The following is a 21,146-nucleotide window of genomic DNA, read 5'->3' as shown; positions in this document are numbered from 1 at the left end:
GAACAGGATACAAAGCACAAGGTACAAGGCGCCACCAATTCTCAATCAGAAGCACAGATACGAAGTGAAGGCGGTGCCTAAGAAGGAAAGGTCACATGACAACGTTACGCGGATTCCGGCGTCGGCCGTAGGAAACACTGAGAGGACGCCAGCGTTGCCATGCCAACTTCCAGGCACCTGGTTGCAGCGTCCTTAAAGGGCTACGCAGCCATTTCTTAACACTGCTTGCACGCCCGTACATGTCAAAGAGCACCATAGAGCAGGTGGGGGAAGAGGAGACATGAAGAGGGGTGGAGGGTAAGGTGTGGGTGGGCAGACACTAGGGGAGGACACAAGGAGGGGTGCAAGCAGACTAGACAGACAATAGTAGACCATTTTATCCAAGTAGACAAGAGCGCTAAAGGAAGAGCAGGCAGAAACAAGGCAGACTGGTAAGCAGATCAGGTTACCTAGGCATCAAGAACAGAGCAGTAGCTAAAAGAGAACCTAGAGGGTGGAGCACAGCAGATCACAGAACAGTTTACAAAAGGAAAAACCAAATCAACAAATGTAAACTAGGAGAAGGAAGAATGCAGCAGAACACAAAGCAAAACAATGCAAAACAGGGCAGTCAGTGAGGAAAAACACAAAACAAAAACAGTACAATATACAAAGAGCAGAGCAGTCAACAAATGATAACCTATAGACGAGCAGAATACAGCAGAACACAAAGCAATCCAATGCAACACAAAACAATATACAAAGAGCAAGGGAAGTCGACAAATGCTAACCTAGAGGAGGGAAGAATACAACAGAACAAAGAACAATACAATTCAAAACAGGGCAGTCAATGAGGAAGAGCAAAGGGGGCGCATGGGTGGGTGCAGGAGGATGGAAAAGGGGGAGCGAGGGACACGCGGTCAGGAGTTGCGAGGGACGATGCGGTCACGGATGCGCGGTGCAACAAACCAAGGATGGAAGTGTGAGGAACACACAGTAGGGAGTTGCACGGAACATGCAGAGGATGGAGACGGGAGTGCGAGGTGCACGTGGTAGGGAGTTGCGAGGGACCAAGCAGTCAGGGACGCCCGGTACGACAAACCAAGGATGGAAGTGCGAGGAACACGCAGTAGGGAGTTGCACGGAACATGCAGAGGATAGAGACAGGAATGCGAGGTGCACGCGGTAGGAAGTTGCGAGGGACCACGCAGTCAGGGACGCGCCGCTCTAGCAAAATTTGGGCGGAAGTGCGTGGAAGCTTGTGGCTTGCCCAGTCCCCAAAGTTCCCCAGTCTGTCCTTGGCCATACGGACCAAGCAAGTGTCACAAATGTACAACTGGAATGGAAGAAGCTGGGTGTAAGAACAACCACACTCAAAATAGGAACAATCTTTGAGGGATAGTTATGCTATGCACTGATGGACTTGATGTTTGGGTTTACAAATCCTTTTCACTCGGCAGAAATGAGGAAAACGAACATTGAATACAATGGGTATGTTGTTTTTCACAGCGAATAGTGATCGTACAAGTGTCTATGCATTAACAGTGCCTTTTGTGACCATGTTTCAAAGCTGTACACACAGTTTCTGGGTCTTCTCCCACGGTGTTTAAACTGCTGAGATGGTATCCAAACTTTTGGCCACAGGTAGATGTAACTGAGGGGAGGGCCACATAGCACACAAGGAAGTAGTTGCTTACCTGTAACTCCATTTCTCCAGCGTTGTATCTTTCATGGATTCACATGCTTAGAATATTCCCCATCGTCAGGCCGGGAACCTCGGTATATTTATTAAAAACGTTTTCCATTGGAAAAACTCAACACTTTTTTGTCCTATCGACATCCTTTTGGGACGCTTAAGCATTACTCAATAGGGCGTAAGGTATAAATAGCCCCGCCCCCGCGGCTCCCTTCAGATTTTAACCCCCCAAAGTAGAGGCAATACTAAGTTTGCATTTAGGGGAGGCCGGCGGGCGCATGTGAATCCATGAAAGATACCAACGCTGGAGAAATGGAGTTACAGGTAAGAAACTACTCCCTTCTCCAGCATTGGATCTTTAATGGATTACATGCTTAGAGTAGATTACATAGCAGTATCCTTATAGCTGGATGTGTGTAATGCAAACCAGCACTACAAGAACGCAACATGCAACCAGTAAGAACGACAAACAACCATGGTACACTGAAAAAGGGGGGCACCCCCCTTTGTGGGAGGGTGCTTACCTTACTAAAACAGGCGTTGCAGGACTGCCCTTCCCAACTGCACATCTGCTGCATGCTGTTGCTCCAGACAATAATGCCGAGTAAATGTATGCGGCACCGACCAGGAGGCCGCCTGACAGATGTCCACCAGCGGGATTCCGGACCACAATGCTGCCAATGACGCAGTGGATCTTGTCGAGTGAGCCTTTGGGCGCCTTTCCAGAGGCTTCCCCGCTTTAGAGTGGCAGAAGGCAATAGTTGACGAAACCCAGCGGGCTAGTCCTGTTTGGAGATTGGTCTTCCCTTTACAAAGGGTCCATAAGCTACAAACAGTTGTCTTGTACGCCTGAATTCTTGGGTACGACTCAGATAAAACTTCAATGCTCTTTTGACGTCCAACGTATGGAGAGCTTTCTCTGCGAAAGAAGAAGCCGGGGCGAAGAATGTTGGTAGCACAACCGAAGAGGGCTTGTGGAATGTAGTTGGAACCTTCAGGATAAAATGAGGGTTAGTTGCTAACACCACCTTGTCTTTCAAGAAACGTAAGTATGGGGGATCAATCACCAGCGCTTGCAGCTCCGACAGTCTTCTTGCTGAAGTAATGGCTACGGAAAAGGCCATTTTCCATGACAAAAATTTGAGGGGTGACGACGACATGGGCTCAAAGGGAGCCTTCATTAGCCCTGATAGTACCAGATTGAGACTCCAACTAGGAGGGAACTTTTTGGCCGGAGGAAAAGTCTGAAAAAACCCTCTCAGGAAATGCTTGACTAGTCGGTCACTGAACAACGGAGTCGAGTGCCTTTTTCAAGTAAATCTTGAAATGGCTGCCAAGTGAACCTTTATGGAGGAGAAAGACGAACCTTTTTTCGCCAAGTGTAGTAAGGCAGAATTTGCTCCGATGAAATGTTTAACGAGTCCACCTCCGGTTGATCCTTACACCACACACAGAATCTTTTCCACATACATGCATATGAAATATTCGTGGACGGAGCCCTCGCCGCCTCTAAAATTCGGCGACAATCTGAAGAAATGTTCAGGGCCCCAAATTTGGAGAAGTCAGGAGCCAAGCCGTCAGGCTGAGAGAGCGCGGGTCGTGATGCCAAATTGCTCCCTTGTCTTGGAACAGAAGGTCCGGCGTCACTTGAAACTTCACTGGCTCTGCCACAGACAGTTGGAGCAGATCCGAAAACCACGGCTGCCTCGCCCAGTGAGGGGCAATTAGAATCACATGGCATGGATATTTGTGAATCCACTGGAGGGTCTATCGAATGAGCGGAAATGGAGGGAACGCATACGCGAAACTGCCCGTCCACGGGAAGGAGAACGCACCCCCCAGCGAATTGGGCTGTGGCCATCTGCTGGCGAATTGCTTGCACTTTTTGCTCTTTCGGGTTGCAAAGAGATCCAGGGAAGGACGACCCCGTTTTCTGGAGATGCTCAACACTTGTTGATTGTTCAGCTCCCACTCGTGGAGTTGGTTCATCTCTCTGCTGAGAGAGTCTGCCTGCACATTGTTCACCCCTGGTAGGTGGTACACCATTATGCTTATTTCTTGTTCGAGGGCCCAATGCCATAGTTCCTGAGCCTCGCTCGAGAGCGTTCTGGAATGAGTGCCCCCTTGTTTCCTGAGGTAGAACATTGTGGTCGTATTGTCCGTTAATATTCTCACCACTGTTCCTCGTATGCGCGGCAAAAATGACCTCAGAGCCCAGCGTACCGCTCTTAGTTCCAGCACATTGATGTGAAGGGTCGATTCTCCTCGGGACCATCGACCTTGAACTTGTAGGGATCCCAGATGGGCTCCCCATCCTGTTTGAGATGCATACGTCACAAATGTCGATTGAAATTCCGGTTCTAGCAGAGGCATTCCTCTCGTCTGAGAGTTGCCACAACCGAAGCGCTTCTAGAAACTCAATGCTGATTATCAACTTGTTGGACCACAATCCGCGACTTTAAGACCATCGGTCCGCCAGAAACTCCTGTATCGGTCTCATGAAGAGACGACAGTTCTTCACTAGCGAGATACACGACGCCATGGCTCCCAGAAGCGACACGTATCTTCTGACTGACACTCTGGTTCCAGCTCTCCAGTCCTCCGCTTTTTGTTTGAGTTTTTGAACTCTCTCTAAATAAGGTTTCACCAGTCCTGACTGAGTCTGGAACTCCGCGCCCAAAAACACCAAGCTCCTTGAGGGAGCCAGAAAGGATTTTTCGAATGTTGATTGCAAATCCCAACCGTTGTAGTAGCTGCATGGTAACGTCTAGGCTTGCTTGCGCCACTGCCGGCGACGAGCCCCTCATTAGCCAGTCGTCCAGGTAAGGGTAGAGGTGATGACCTTTTCTTCATAGCCATCCTGCCACCGGAGCTAAACATTTCGTAAACGTCCTGGGAGACGATTTTAGGCCGAATGGAAACACTTTGAACTGGTAATGACTCTGACCCACCACGAACCTCAGGAATTTTCTGTGTCGTCAACGCATGGATATATGGAAATATGCATCTTGTAAGTCCAACGACGCCAGAAAATCCCCCGGCTGTATCGACCTAATGACCCCTGAAGCTTAAGCATTTTGAACTTCAGGCGTTGCAGAGTCTTGTTGAGAGCTCGAAGGTCCAGAATGGGTCGCCACTTGCCGTTGGGTTTTTTGACCACGAAGTAACAGGAGTAAACCCCTAGGCCTCTCTCAGCCACCGGAACAAATTCTATAGCCCCTTTTTGCAGCATAAGCACAACTTCCTGCTGTAATATGTGAAGATGGGGTTGCGCCAAATACACTGGTGGAATGGGAGATGGCATGATCTAGAACTGCAAAGAGTGGCCCAGCTTCACCGTGTCCAACACCCAACGGTTTGACGTTATTCTTTCCCACTCGTCGATGCGATGGGACCCTCTGCCTCCCAGGACGTCCTGAAGATTGTCATTGCTGAGATTTTGACTGCTTACTTTTGGTAGACAAAGACTGTCCTCCCCTCCTTCTAGAAGTCTGGAAATCCCAGCTTCTTCGTGTCGCCTGGACCTCTCGCCTGTATCCTTGGGAGGAGTATGCGGATCTACTGAAATTCCGATCCCTGGATGCGGCGAATCAAGAATTTCCCAAAGCTCTGCGGAAGGGGCGAAAGGGCCGAAATGCTTGTCCACTTTGTAATGCCCCCAGTGATCTTGCAGTATCTGAATCCTCCTTCATGCCTTTAAGGGCGTCGTCCACCTTTTCACCAAATAACTGTTCACCTTCACATGGCATGTCTAGCACTTTATACTGGACTTCCGGCTTAAAGTCTGTACACTTTAACCAGGCCTGTCTTCTTTGCACCACTCCATTATTTATTTGCTTGAATCCCGACTCTGCCAAACCCACAGCGATTTTGATAGAGTGGTTTGATGCCTCCTCCCCCTCACGCACCGTTAACATGGCTGTCTTTCTGTGCTCTTTGGGCAGGTGTTCCAAGATGGGGGCCAAGCGATGCCACATTTCATGGTCATATCGTGCCATGTTAGCTAACGCGTTAGCCGCCTTGACCGTCGTCGCTCCCTCTGCTAAGACTTTCTTACCAAAGGCATCCTGCCTTATAGCTTCACTGTCCGGAGGTGTTGTGCACTTGTGTTGCGATTTAGCTTTTCTGCTAGCCGCCGCTGACACTATTGATTCCGGGTAGGGCTGTGAGGTCAAACACTTAGGTGTAGTGTCCGGGGCTTTAAATTTCTTTTCTAACCTACCCTTGATCGCAGTCTTCGAAAATGGATGGCGCATGGTACGTAAACCTTCCTGCCAAACGTGGTCCAGAATCGGAACCGAGAAGATTGACTTTCTCCTCTTCCCCATGTGGTCAAATAAGAAGCATTCCTTCTGTTCTTCCTCTGAGGTCAGACCAAATTCAATACAGGCTTTTGCCATCATCCTATGAAAGGCCCGATGTCGTCTGGAGGTGTCCGAGATGGAGTCTCAAGGACCTTGATCTGATTCAAAGTCCTGTAATTCAACTCCTCCGGGTGTGAGCGGGGGTTTCCTCGCTGACCGGACAGGAGACTGGCAACCCCAGTTGTTGACGTTGAGCGTGGAGCAGGGCCTGCCGCATCGTCGACAGGTATCACTGGAGGTGTACCTATGGGGGGGGCAACTGTTACACTCACCTGACTCCCACGGAGGCGCTGGCCTGGTTCGCGCTGCTGTGACCTCTTCTAAGGTGATGCGCAGGGTTCGGAAGACGGACTGGACCGGGCCCCCAAATCTGGCTTGTCTGGCTTGCAGAAGTATCCTTCTGTAGGCAAAAATAGGGGATTAACTGTCTGCGGGGTAATGCAATCGGCCTCCCACTTTCCCCTCTCACCCTCCTTGAAACCCTTCTGTGATTTCTCGTAGCGTCTCACCTTAGGGTCTGGAAGGACGAGCTCTCCATCCTGCTTCTGATGCAGGGGCGCGTTGGTATCCAGTTACTTCACTGGATTTTCGGATTGGTGAGAACCAAACTTGCTTGGCTTCCAGGTAAGTTCTTTGATAAGAGGTTCCCCTTGTGTCCATGCATTAATGTCCTAATGCTAGTGTCTTTTTCCCCATAGGGGCCGGGGTACGGAATGCCGGGGAACAGGCACCGACCCGAGATGAGAGGTGAAATCCTTGTAGAAATCAGGTAAGTCTTAAATGAGCGATTTTTGGTAATGTCTTTTCATTCGCTCATTAACGCTGATGTCTCTTTTTCCCCTTAGGGGCCGGGGTCCGGAAATGCCAGGATGCGGCGCGGACCCGAAATGAAGAGGGAATGAATCAACAGGTAAGTCTTAACATGGAGATTTAGCTTTCCTTATCCCCTTCTCTCTCGCACCTTTTGTTCTGGTGTTTTTCTCCCTAGGCGCTGGGGCCTGACTGCGAATCCGGATGATCGCTGCTGAACATGGAGGCGCCCTGTGAAGGTGAGTGGAATGCGGCGCTGCAGCGATCGACGCGATGAGCTTTTAAATTAAAGTCTTCCTTTTCAGGATTGTCGGCGAGATGTCTCCGTGATGCGGGTTTAGCAGGTAAGGACTTTTCCTTCTTCAGTTCTCTTCTTCTCTTCCTTTGCAGGTGATCCAGGATGCTGGCAGGCGTGGCAGAAGTCAGGATGCAGGAGCAGACACGGTGAGCGTCCAGCTGCTAGATGCAGAACAACGCGAAGCACGTGTGGCTGTTCGGGTGGGGTTTAAATAGCCTTGGAAGAAGTTCCAGGTATGTATCCTTCCTCCAATCAGGCATGTATCCTTCCCCGACCACGCCCGGATGGTAAATTAGTCCCACAGGTAAAGTAGTTCCTTTCAGGCCTCAAGGAGGCCGGGATCCTGCAGCATGGTCTGCATCAGGTAAGTGCACCCAAGCATTCCCATAATGAGCCTGGCGCCTAAGGCGCCAGGACTGATGTCTTTTATGAGCCTGGCGCCATAGGCGCCAGGACACTGTCCAAAGGGCCCCTATATGGGGTTGCTGGGTCCTTCCTTGGGGACTGGATGTCCGCTTTCAGGGACGCCGGGCTTGAACCGGCTCCCTGGGAGCGGGCATCATGACAGCAACCTTGCATCTAACTGGTTTAGGAGGGATTGTAACGTAGACAAAACTTAATAAAGACATCATCGACTGAGGATTTACCAGAGATGTAGAGGGGGCACTCTGAATCCCTGAAGTCGTCGACAGGCCAATGCCCTGCAAGCCGAGATCTGTTGGATGAACGACCTGTTCCTGCTCCTCCTCCATCGACGATACCGAGAAAGCAGATACCTGCTGTAATAGGGTGCCCGGCAGAACTGTATCATACACCGCCGGTTGCCAAACCTCTGGGGGATCCACAGTCGTCGATGGAAATCTAGGGGTTTCCACTTCCCCTTTGTGGATCGTCGCCGCCGAAGTCGACGAGGCCACTGCAGGTATTGACTGCGCGGGCGGTAGTGAAGCTGTCGATGACGGGACTCCCGTTGACGGCAGTGGTAGTTGTGGCGCAGACTCTTTAGGCGATCCCGCCTTCTTGGAGTCTTTAGACCGGTGCTTTGCAGAGTCTCTACTCGAGGAAGACCTAGGATGGTCTCCTGAGTAGGAGCACCTCATAGGGTCTTTCCTATCCTTTTTTGAGGTAGATGAAGAGGAGGACTTTTCTTGCTTACGGTCCTGGTCCACACGACCATGTTTTGACGATGAAGGGGTGTCTTTCGCCAGATGTTTCCCCAAAGAGGAGCAACTCTTCTCTGTAGGCTGTGGCTTCTTTGCCGGAGGCTCTGCCGACACAGAGCGGCGAGGAACTATAGGGGACTTAGGCCTGTTCGATGCCAGACTGTGCACTGACCCTACCTCAGATGGAGGGTAGGCCCCTTCCATTAATTAGACGCCGATTATGGTCCTTCAACATCTTTTGCGAGAACCCCCTGCAGATATCACAGTTGTCCGCAGAGTGATGAGGGTAAAGACAATAAAGGCAATCCATGTGCTCATCCCCTTCATAAACTTTCTTCATTCCACACATGGCACACAGCCGGAACAACGCTTTCGCCGACAATGGGAAAGAAAGTACAACCTAACAAAGTGTAGAAACACGAGGTGATCCCGACTACTTTGGAGACGGTTGAAATCTGAAGGGAGCCACGTGGGCAGGCTAATTATACCCTACGCCCTATTGGGTCATGCGTAAGCATCCCAAAAGGACGTTGATAGGACACAAAAGTGTCAGGTTTTTCCAATGGAAAACGTTTTTAATAAATATACCGAGGTTCCCTGCCTGACGACGGGGAATATTCTAAGCATGTGAATCCATGACAGATCCAATGCTGGAGAAGGAACCCAACTAAACCATTAGGATGTATTTAAAGGCACAGAATGGTTAGGGAATTTCGAAAGTTGACAAAAAAGTGCCCCCAAACTACAAAAAATGCAAACAAGTAGGTAAATCTTGAGAATATGTTGGTTTGATTACCAAACAAATCTCTTTTCCATAAATATCTGCTGCCTCACCTGGAATGTGGTTGGTATTTACCCGTTCAGTGATAAGGAAGGAAGGAGTTTTGAAATAGTTGCATGGCAATTCTAAAGCTTCAAATGTATGCCACATAAGGAATAAAAGACTGTCCTCATGATTATAATATAACCAGTTGAGAACCATCTGGTGCATGGAAGAAAGTTGCCAGATCAGAAACAAATTGGATTGTGTGGTCTGGAGCGAGAGACCTTGTGAGCCAATAGTTTGAAATGTGTAACTTACTGGCAGAGGAAATGCAAAACCACATCCATGAAGCATGAAGCAATGAACGGGTCAAAGAAAGGAACATCAAATGGTGAGCACATGGATTGAAATCTATAATCATTTACATCATGATGCCAAAATGAGCGCATCAAATGATTCGACCGCTGGTTTCATTAACTTCACGGCTACCAAATGTATGTGTATTTTCTTATTTATGTTTAACATTTTCGTTTTGTATAACTGCTTTACCGCCTATAATGAACTCAGTGAATAGGGTTCATTTATGCTAACCTAAAACGTACAATAAAACAAATGATAACCATTTCTGATCTACTGGAGACAACATAGAGCCAAATGCTGACAAATATCACAGTACCTTTTCAAAGACACGTAATGTCCCTGAAATCAGATTATCCAGGCTATCAATTCTCCCACAGCATGACTGGACAAGCACGCCATCTTTTTCAAAAACTATCTGCAACAAAACAATTAAAAGTTTGGTCAACAAAAAATATGCTTTACTAACAAAATGTTACACTTAAACTAATCCTACATCTTGTTCAAGGTGATTTCTGCACGTGCAATTCATAACAGTTTTAACAAAAAGCAAGAATGCATAGATTCAAATGCAATATACAAACATATTAGGCTTACAAGCACATTCTCATCAATAAGTAGGATTTGTACAAAAAAATAAAAACATTTTTTTAAAAAACGCATGTCAGACAGAGAGTCTGCTCCCCTTCTGAAACAATTCGCCACAGATATTTCCAGGACTGGCCTATATATTCTTGCGAGATTACAGAGGGTGTTTAAACCTTATCAAATCTTGAAAACCTGCATTGAATGAATGCTTCAGTCACCCCAACAATAAAATAGCTGTTACGCAAACCAATCACTGACAGACTTCATCACAATTAGGTGGTGACTTACGTATTGAGTTTCATAAATATGTTAAAAATATAAAGATAAAGATATACCTACAGCCTTATTTAATACACTCATTCATGGATGTATATTATACACTGTTGGTCATTCACGGAACAGAACTAAATAGATGGTTACATTAAACAGAACTAGACGAACTACAAATTGCTATAGTGCTGAAATAAAACATTTACGGTATGGAATACCTTCCAAATCCAGTTACTTGTAAATATTCAGGGCGTGTGGAGGGGAAGTCCGAGTAATGTTCGTGGGGTATGGAATGAGCAGTCGTCAAAGAGAAGAAACATTCCAATTACTTGCCACTGTTTTTGTACTGCAAGACTGCATCCTCTGGCGTGTGAAGGCAAATGGAAGCAGTCATTGCAGTCTCCAGCCTTTTCAACTGAAACCTGTGCAACAACTTGGTTGGAGTCCTACTTCTCTGTTTACCACTATTGGCTGTGCAGGAGTTAAAATCTCCCAGGACCGCGAAGCGAAGGGGTGTGCAAGTGGAAGCAGTCTGTGCAGTCGGCTGAGGCAAGGCGGGAAACTCTGTTTTACCATCTATCCATCTAATTCACCAGGTAAAACCCGTATTGTCTTGAACTATGGCCGCCCTATTGACATTTCATTGACATTCACATTTGACTCCTGATTAAGTGATTAAGTGCAGTGGAGCTGGCGGGTTCCGTCATTGTTTGTTTTGGTAACTCAGCGAGTGTCCATTGCAACTGTTGGAGTAATTGAAACGTGTTGGTGTCTCCTCTGCACGCTCAATATACTTGAAGGAGCCGGCGTGTGTGAGGAGTAAGAGGTGCCTTGCAGGACGACTACGCGCTTCGTAGCCGTCCGAACATAACCCTTATCTCATCTCAGCGTGGGACGCAGGAGTGGGGCTGAGCGGCGACTGCGGGCTTTGAAGCCTTTGAGCCGCCTAGCTGTAGTGTTGCTGTTTATCTCCGTGCCTGCAGTTTGAGGGGCGCCACTCGGCGTCTGTGGGGTCTCTTAATAACTGAGCCGGTCGGCTCCATCGAGACTTGCTTCTTGGTTGTTAAAGCGGGGGAGGAGTTGAGCGGTGTATCTGAACATTGCAGCCCCTGAACTGTGCTTTTTAATACATTCCGCGCTTACGCGTGGGAATTGTTCCGACACGCGCAAGAAGACGCAGCTGCTCTGTTCTTTGCAATTCCTCCCGCTTGCGGATCTTCGAAATCTAACTGTATTCCTGCTCATTGTTTGTGAAGCCGCATTATGAAATTAAGGAGTACCCCATCTCAGGATGAGCCGGGAGCCTTAGAATGGGAGGAACCGGAACTAAGAAAGTCTCAATTGGAAAGTGGTGTTAAATGCTCTATAGATGAGCACAGTAGGGGGCAAACGAGGGAGGTGGGGGAACCGCAATCGCAAATCCAAGTGCTTGTGCATGTAAATCCTTGCTTCCCCCTTGTCTCCACGCCTGCCAGATGTGTGGAGGCCTTGGATTCTGAACCCACCCTAGCTGACAAGTGGAAAAAAGGGCTAGAATATACTACAACGACGAATAAAATTCACAAAAAAATAAAAGACCATTTTGGGGCTAATAAAGTAGTGCCTGACAAATCTACCCATGGACCAAACGATATACAATCAAGCCCCTTAGTTGATGTCTGCCAGCCGGATGATCATGACAATTGCCACTCTGCTCTGGACATGAATGCTCCAATATTGAGTAATCTGAATTTCTCAAGCACCGAAGACATCCAAGTACTTGAAGGTCCGGCGAAGGTCCTCCAACTGGTTGAAACATCTGCTGTTACTAGCCCAAATGCAACACAGGATGAAACTTTGGCTGAGCAGCCGGAGTCGAATGTCAACACTTTAACTGCACTCAGCTATGTGTTGAATTCTTTGGTCTCTGTTTTTGAACTTCTGAAATCTGAAGTTCAAATTCAATCTGGGTCTATGATGGAATTAACGAAAGAGGTAGCCGCATTGGACGGTTCCATAGCAGATTGCTTTAATGCCGTTAATTCATGTGTTTTGCCGAAATTACCACTGATACAACTGGAGTTTACCAAACAAGGTTTGGATATCTCTGCAATACACCGGTCCATTGCAGACATTCATAAATCCAAAGAGGCCGATAGATCCTAAAAACAGGATCTGTTGAACCAACTCCAATTGTATAATCGAAACTCACAGGGACATGTGGGAACAGAGTCTACGGAGGCAGATCCCACAAATGATTGCGAATCATCTCTTTCAGCGTCCACATTGGAAGAATTTATGAGACTGGCAAATATGAATGAGGATCTTTTCCATGCAGTCCCAATGGAAAAATCCTTAGCAAAAAATATCAGCAGTCAGCTGGACTCTCAAGAGGCTGTAGTAGAAGAAGTTGGACCTATAAGTCCACATCAAGGAAGAAAGAAAATGAGGAAGAGGGCAGCAAGAAGGGCCAAAAGAATTAAAGAAAAAACAGCACAACGGAAAAGGGACAACTTACAAAAAAAGTCAAAGAACCAGAGTAAAGTAAAGCAAAACAAATCGGTTACTAACCTATTTGTAAAGAGAATTGGAAACAATCATTTGGCATCCACAGAGGATGAGCAGAAGATCATTGAACCAACACCCCCCACTAGCCCACTTAAGGGGGGGGATCCACAGAGAAAATGTAATCACGAAAAATTCCCTCAATTTGCTCATGATAATATAGGAATATCGGGCACTATTGAAGACATGGCTGAACGCAACATGCTCACGAAGGGATCCCAAACAGAAAACCTCCCGGATAAACCGGATGTAGCCCATGTACCATCTAAACCAAAGAAGTCAATTCCATTGGCCCCCATCTTTTTGAAAGGTAAACAAAAGATGAGGGCAAATGTGTCACCGAATGCTGGTGAAAATGTGGTGATGAGGAATCCTAGCATGAAGATTGCGCCAATCTTCTTGAAGAAAAAGAAAAATAGTGCCCGTCAGAATCTTGCTGCACCGAGTGACTGCGAGTCAAATAATAGTGTAGATGCGAGTATGCGAGCTAGAGCCCAACCATACTCATACTTAGATGCTTTGATAAAAGTAATTTCGCATAGTGAGTCACAGAGCTCACAGCGTCTGGAGGCAGAGCCGGCAGTGAAAACGAGAAACACAAGTGACACCATGGAAGTAAGATGGAATAGTGGGGAGGATGCAAAGGCCCATAGATCTGAAATCAGGAAAGCAGTAGATGCTTACATGCAAAGCCTCTCTATTCCTCCACTCATAGACCCAACATCATTAACCAACCACTGCAAATCACTTAATGATGTTGAAAAAATCGTGGGACTTGTGAACAAAGCACAGAAGGCAAGTGAAATTGGAGGGTCTGTCCCAATGATCCAAGGAGCAGCAGTATCAGTGACTACCGCCGTAAATTCGAATGCAAACACTTTAAGGATCCCCACTCCTGTAGCCGATTCTGATTTATCTACCTCTCCACAATTGGGCCTACCTAGGGACTTTTCAAAGGATGTATTAACGCTGCTTAAAAATGCCCTAGGGGACTTGGCTCCGAATTTGAAAGAGAAAAAGAACAATGTGATCCCTACTAAGAGTGTTAAAACACAAGATATGTTGGGAATGGGAAAAGTCAATCCTCGAGTGGCACTGTGTTCTATGATTGTGAAATGCAGACCAGCCCCATGCACGCAATATGATCTGAACAGAAGAGCGATACTAGCAATTTTTTCAGACATACCGCTGCTGGAAGACATAATTTCAGCTGATTTGACCTTGGTGGAATTTATATCAAATCAGAACTTAAATGCAGTTCGAGTGTGGTTCCAATCCAGAGCAATTCGTAATCTGGTATGGCAGGCGAAGAACTCATTATTTGATCTAGGTTTTTTACTTGACACAGAAATGGATACCGTATTAGAACCTAATATGTCAAGCAATGCAGAACCCATGCCAAGGCCAAAAACTGTCGCAGCAAATGGTCAAGATTTAAATCAATTGTCAAATGATAGGAATTTGTGTGTATGCAATTGCAACAGTAACTCAAATTAGCTATCTAATTTGACAAAGTTAACCCCTCTTACTTTGGTCAGCTGGAATTCGCGGGGTTTCAAACATTTGCTGAATAATAATGAGAGTGGCCTAGGCAAATTTGACATAATTTTGCTGCAAGAGACCTGGTTACTAAGCCCCATACTTTGGTCAGGATATCAAATACATTTGAATCCAGCTAGGAAGCCCATTATAGGCAGACCCACTGCGGGTCTGCTGGTGGCGTTGAAAGATGATCCGGGAACATCTTCACAGTTGTGGGCCATGCCGAATACTCATATGCTACTTGTAAGGGCAGTGATTAACGGTGACATCTACGCAATTCTTAATATATATTGGAATCCAGCAGCTATTACCACTGAGTGTTTCTTTAGGGATCTGAATATGATATTTTACATTGTATCTGCGGATGATAAGATCCTGTACTTCATCTTAGCAGGGGACTTGAATATGAATTGCTTAGCAACAAACGGGACACACAAGAGCGAAAAACTGTTACAATGGAATACAATGGTTACTCAAAGAAACTTGCAAATGCTGAATGGAGCATTTAACACAGATATGCCCCCTGCACCAACTTGGAAGAGAGGAAATTCTACATCCACAATTGATTACATATATGTAAATTGTGCCTTATGGTCAGCAATGTGCTCCTTTTGTGTGTCCTCATCTGTGTTAAGTGACCATAATATGTTGTGTGCTAGTTGGCAAGTAATGGCCAAAACTAATGATATCAAACCTAAGCCAATAGGAGGTGGTTGCATTGTGGTAAATGGTGGTAAGAATCGACTCTGATGGTCAGAGAACGCCTTGTGGCACTTCAATCAAATTTTATACGACTCAACTAACTCCATTAACTGGCAAACTTCAAATATAGGATTAACATATAGCAACGCAATGCAATTGTACAGTCAACAGAAGGCGGTGAATTCCAAAAGAGAAAGTCATATCCATGTTTTTGATAGCTCCATATTCATTAGGAAGAGAGTTTACCGTGCCGAGGTAAGAAGTTTAGCAAGGCTTCCTCTCTCCATTAGATCGGCTCTCACTAAAAAAGCCCGCCTGAGTTATAATAACTGGGTCAAAGGACATCGAGCAAATCTTTATCAAAAAGATGGAGCCATTATGTTGTCGACTCTGGCTGATAAAAACATCTAAAAAATGTGGGCAATACTAAATCAAACTAATAATGCCCGCCAGTTAGATCTTCAAACCTCAGTAGTTGAGGTACATCAGTGGGTAGATCATTTCCAATCCCTATATGCCTTACCCATAAACACGGTCTCGACACTAAATGCACAACAAGTGATGAGGTTTTGGTTGCATACTGATCAGAAGGAAATAAAACACCTAATTATGACCTCTAGCAACTCGTGCGCAGTAGGCCCTGATGGGATTTCAAATGCCCTGATGAAAAAACATCCTGAAGTTTGGAGCTCAATTCTCTACAAAATATTCGCTGCAATAAATAAACATCAAAAATTACCTAAAACATGGACGGAAGCCGTTACAATTCCGATTTACAAAAAAGGTGACCGCCAGTTACCAACGAGTTATCGCCCAATTTCTTTATTGGATGCTCCGGCGAAAATATTTTGTAGAATAATACTAAAAGAGCTTAATGAGTGGGTAGATCAAAACAGCCTAAGAGATTTATTTCAGTCAGGCTTTGTAAAAGGCATGGGCACAATACCGAACATTCTAGCCCTTTCGATGATTCAATCGGAGCAAGCTGATGGTGGACTCCCCTTGTATCTGGGGTTCATCGACTTCAAATCCGCCTTCGACTACATTGATGGAGACATGTTAATAACTAAGCTTAGACAACATCGGTGTCCAACTTCTCTTATAAACCTAGTGACATTGTTACACACCTCTACATCCATGCGAGTTAAATTAAATATGGGCGGAAGATTATCACCAGCCATTCATACCTATAGAGGAGTGAAGCAGGGTTGTGCTCTTGCCTCTTTTCTATTTAATTTCTTCATTCTGGATATAGGCCCTGTACTAAGGAACTGCGTAACAGATGCGCCTCGCATAGGAACTCAAAGGGTTCCCTATTTACTATACGCAGATGATTTGGTACTATTATCATGCACACCTATAGGCTTACAAAACATGTTAAATCAATTAGGCTCATATACAACATCGAATAACCTTGTGATCAATACAGCTAAATCCCAAATTCTAATTTGTAATAACAATTTTTCAAAAAAATATCATTTCGAGTGGTCCCTTCAAAACTGTGTATTAACCAAAGTTGTCACATATAAATATCTCGGAGTTTACATTGAACACAAAAAAACCCTAAGTACTACGACAACTGAAGCTAGGGTTAAATTAAGCTCCTTGATTTCACAATCGAAAATCATTCTTAGAAGATACGGGAAATTCACAGTGAAACATATTGTGCACTTTTATAAGGCTAAAGTAATTCCAATTCTGCTATATGGTGTCGAGGCCTTGGCACCACAAACTCGTAAATTTTGGGATAGCATAGAAGCCAGATTTTGGAAAAAAATTCTAACACTTTCTCCAGGAACACCATTGGCCATACTGCGACATGAACTGGGTCTGGTCTCCCTATATGCCCATGTACTATGGAAGCAATGTGCTCTTCTACGAAAAATGCTGGATGGTATAGGGAAACGCAGCCTTTTAAATGTATTGGCCCTAAACCTATTAACCTCCAAAATTGGTATGTCATTGAAGTGGAGAAATCATACGCTAAATGCGGTTTCTGATGCTTCAGTAACGATCGAGCTTCTTTTGACAAACCCTGACCGTGCCAAAAATAAAATTTACCAAGCAGACTGGATATCCAACATGACAATCTGCTCAAAACTCAAGGATTTTAACCCCGAGGCATTTGGCGTCAAAAGGTATGGGGTAATAGCAGAGTATCTGCTAAAATACCCATCACCTGCATCCCGTCAGAAATATCTAAGATTCAGATTAAATCAATACGAAACTAATGAGATTTTACATAGAAGGAAAGTAATACCAAAGGACCAGAACTTCTGTCGGCACTGTAATGACAAAGGACAATGTGAAACATTACAACATCTTATAATTGAATGCCCCGCTCTACATGACATCAGAGTGAAATGCTTTGGAAGCAAATTGTTGGTTCAGAGCGGTACTAGTTCTAGGCAAATATGGAATCTTTTGTTTTCTAATCCAAGATTAACTATACAGCTCGCAATTGTGCAATTTCTTAATTTATTATTTCCTGTTACGAAGACTGTCTGTATCAATTCGAAGTAAATAGTAGTCTGATGGTTGTAACATAATTATTCATTCTACTCTGCTTTATTTTGCCTCATAATTATTTTTAATGAGATACAAATAATTATTAACTTATCTTTTATTGTTGTAAGTGTGGATGTGCAAGTTTAAAAAAATGATAATGAGTATAAATATTTGAAAGGTTGGTTTACCAGCTATAACAAATAAACAAAAAAAACAAAAAAAAGAAGGCAAGCGTCCCCAACCAGCACGATCCTCCCCGCAATGAGAGACAATGGAGGACTCTCCCAGGATGGGAATAAGGCCAAGACAAGTGCGGGTGAGCGTAAATGGGAGTTTATCAATCAGAATAGGGCATGCAAAGAACTCTGCAAACTCCGAGAGCGCTCCGTCTGACAATAGCAAAGACAGGCGTATATATTCACAAAAAACGTCATCAGACCCTACATACTATAGGGGGCACAAGTTCAATGGGATTGGGTGGCGACGACTAGCTATAGGTGCTGCTGCGATGTGGTTGGCCTTGGCTGGAGGACGTCACTGATCAGCCTCGTGGGTTGGGCTGGGCCTGGCAGGTCTGCTGGGTTCATCCGGGCGGTGTCGTTGTGCCACGGTGGCCAGTGTCAGAGATGAATGTCTTTTCCTGACTTATTTGCCCTAGGCCATACACACCGCAGTCATTCAGTTATTGCAATATTATCTTCTTTAGTAAATCTTTCAATAGGTTATTCTACAGGTTAATGCAACACAGGAGGAATGCACCTTGAGAGGGGTTTGATGGCGATTCATCAGTACATGGTTACCAGTGTCCTGTTGACCGGGTATCATAGGTCGTGGGGCTAAGTCTCAGGGCATGGGACAGGCGGTACATGTCTTTCTGTCTTGTTAGAAGTCGTTATGAATGTGCTGCTGCATGTTGCCATAGTATTGGGTATCCTAATTTTACAGGGCCATAAACCTAAGGTGATCCGGTGGGTTGTGGGGTTTAAGAGAGGGTGCCTTGGATTTGTGTATTCAGGCGGAGGTTTACTACTGGGCTGTAAATAATGCAGGTGGCGGGCTGTGGCCTTGGGTGCTGCAGAGGGGACTACAAATCTTTGAAGCGGCTCCAGCCTAGTTGGGGGAGGTGGAGAAGCGCGGCGCGGGCCTCTGCCCTCTCATCTGGCAGGCTCCACTGGGTGGGAGGGGGAATGGCCTTGCATAAACTCACAAAGGCATCTTCCTCGTGTGTTGCCGATTTGCAGTGAAAGCATCATAAACATTCAAATAACATACAGTACTAATTGAGTCATTTCAGAGCTCACATCTTAACATTGCTAATGCCTCTCGAACTTAGCCAGTCCGAGCACATTATTTGTACACTATGTTTTAACAACTACAACATTGTGTTATATGCATATACATTTGCAGTTAGTGAGGTAGTAGTGAGGTTGGTGGAGCACATAGGAAATGACTTGCCACCGTACATAACGGTAGTGGCACATAAGGGGCTTGGACTTACACACATGGAGGGTGCATTCTCGCGTGTCCTTCACATGAGCCCTCAGTATGGTTGCATTTGTCTTTCTTTGCACTCTAGCAGCATTAGTTCGGTTGTGGCGCGGGACCGTGGGGTGTAAGCTTTTCAAGGAGGCACATAACAAATAACCTCCCTGGGACACTCTTGTTGTTTGCACACACTGCAGTGGTGGGGGTGCTTCATTGCTTATGCCATGTGAACATGTATTCTGCCATATCTGTACGTTTCACAAATTTTCTAATCAAAGGGGTTTGTGGAGAAAATGCACGTATTGCAAGTGTTTTTGGCATTAGTATTTGGGGACTTTTACTTTTTATTAAAGGACCATTTTTCAGTTCTCTTTCCACCCAGGCTCTGCTGGCCGGGTCATGCTGTCATGCTGGGAGCAGCGATACACTGCGGAAGGTGAAATGTTACAGTGTTGGTATCTTACACTAGCTCATGTCCGTCTCGTTCGTGGGAACGGGCTCACAGCGGATCTGCCAGGGAGCTGCTGCCACAGGGATAATTGAAACTCTCCAAAGGTGGGGGCCGCGCTACAGTGCGCCGAGCTCACACCATCTTTATTAACAAAATGGTTTCTGGGCCTAGCTAAATTCAATACGTTTGGGCAATGTCTTCAGCGGGTGAGCCATCCACCACCTGGGCCCTGGTGGTAAGGCGTGGACGCCCGATGAGCCATAGCCCTCACCTGGGGAGGGGATGTAGGCAAGGGGGGGTCTTTTGGACCAATCCTCCCCTACACGTGTCTGAAACACCCCCTCTGTGCCCCAGTTGCTGTTTTATGCACGTTCACGCTCCCATCAGCAAGATTGCTGCTAATGGAGTGTGGTAGGACGAGTAATGATACCCAGGGAACATGGGGTTTTACACCTCTAAGGGTCTTTATTAAATAACTCTTACGGGTAGGGTTTAGCTAAACTCCTTCAGGGTGGAGGAGTAGGTACTACAAATGAAAAGAGAATCTCTATGATGAATAGCACGTGATTGGTTAACACAAAAGTGGGGTCCTCTTCAGGTGCAGTGCAGTTCAGTTGAACTCAGTATCCGTGATGATCGGCATTGCTAGCCTTACACCATTCGTTATCTCTTCTTGAGGCACCTGTGTGCCTCCCAAACACCAACAAGCCCGCACCCAGTCTCATGGATTTTTTTTATCAGCTCTCTGAATTCTTTAGGGGTTGCCAACTTCTTGCACTTCCTGTTGGGACACAAACGTCTCTGTGTGGCAGGCGTCAGCCCTCCCTTTGCCTTGTAGGATGGCTTATGGTTGTTACTAGGCCCTAGCCAGACCTCAGTATTTCAGGTTTATCTGCTGGCTCCCTCCTGGAGCAGGACTATGTTACATAAGTCGGTTTTCTTGCCGGAACCTGATTTGGTCATGGATCTCTCACAGCAGCTTTCTCAGGTCTTGCAGGATTAACAAATGTCTCCGTCCGGACCTGTGGTTTCAGGTTTTGCTGATGGCCCCTCTTGGACAGGGCTTGTTTTGATTAATGTGTGGGGTCAGGTTTAACAAACGGTTCCATGTGGACCTTGGCTTCAAGGTTATTGAATGGTCCCTTCTGGACTGTGGGGTTTAGGTTTTGCAAATGGTCTCTCATGTACCTTAGGTTTCAGACTTCACAAACAGGTCCATCTGGACTTCAGCATAAGGATTAACAAGTGTTCCACTTCTGGATCTTGTGGGATCAGGATTCAGGTTTTAAGACTCATATCCCCTTGGAATGGGCATCCCCCACTACATGTGCTTTTCAGGCAGTTGTTATTGCACTTGACCTCATGCTATGGGCAACGTCGCACTCTCCCCTGCCTTGGGATATCAGGTGGATTGGTCTTTATGATCTGGATCCTCCAGCTCTCTCGAGTGGTGAGAGTACCTTGGTAAGGACCTGGCCAACTTGTCTTTCCAAGGTCCCCACATGGGCAATGCTGGTAGGGGTATTCTTCCTCAAAGGAAGGTAGCCTTCTTCCAGGCGCTGATCCTTTCAATCAGCACTCTATAGGTTTCTTCTTTGTTGTACAGGTAGCATTATTTAACACCTT

The 21,146-nt window shown here is 46.0% G+C and overlaps 1 protein-coding gene across 3 annotated transcripts in view; it reads right to left on the bottom strand.

The window, feature by feature from the left end:
* TBC1D15 (TBC1 domain family member 15) overlaps positions 1-21,146 on the bottom strand; it is a 1,818,951-nt gene that overhangs the window by 1,529,717 nt on the left and 268,088 nt on the right. For all 3 annotated transcript variants that reach the window (XM_069629387.1, XM_069629388.1, XM_069629389.1), the window contains exon 2: positions 9,750-9,848. In XM_069629387.1, coding sequence (XP_069485488.1) covers positions 9,750-9,848 — 99 coding nt within the window. The remainder of the gene's footprint in view (positions 1-9,749; positions 9,849-21,146) is intronic.

The sequence above is a fragment of the Ambystoma mexicanum genome, chromosome 12 (genome assembly GCF_040938575.1).
Source record: "Ambystoma mexicanum isolate Mex_15411 chromosome 12, UKY_AmexF1_1, whole genome shotgun sequence".
NCBI classification, from domain to species: domain Eukaryota; kingdom Metazoa; phylum Chordata; class Amphibia; order Caudata; family Ambystomatidae; genus Ambystoma; species Ambystoma mexicanum.
The sequence above is the reverse complement of the archived record's forward strand: the minus strand, read 5'-3'. Positions and strand labels throughout refer to the sequence as shown.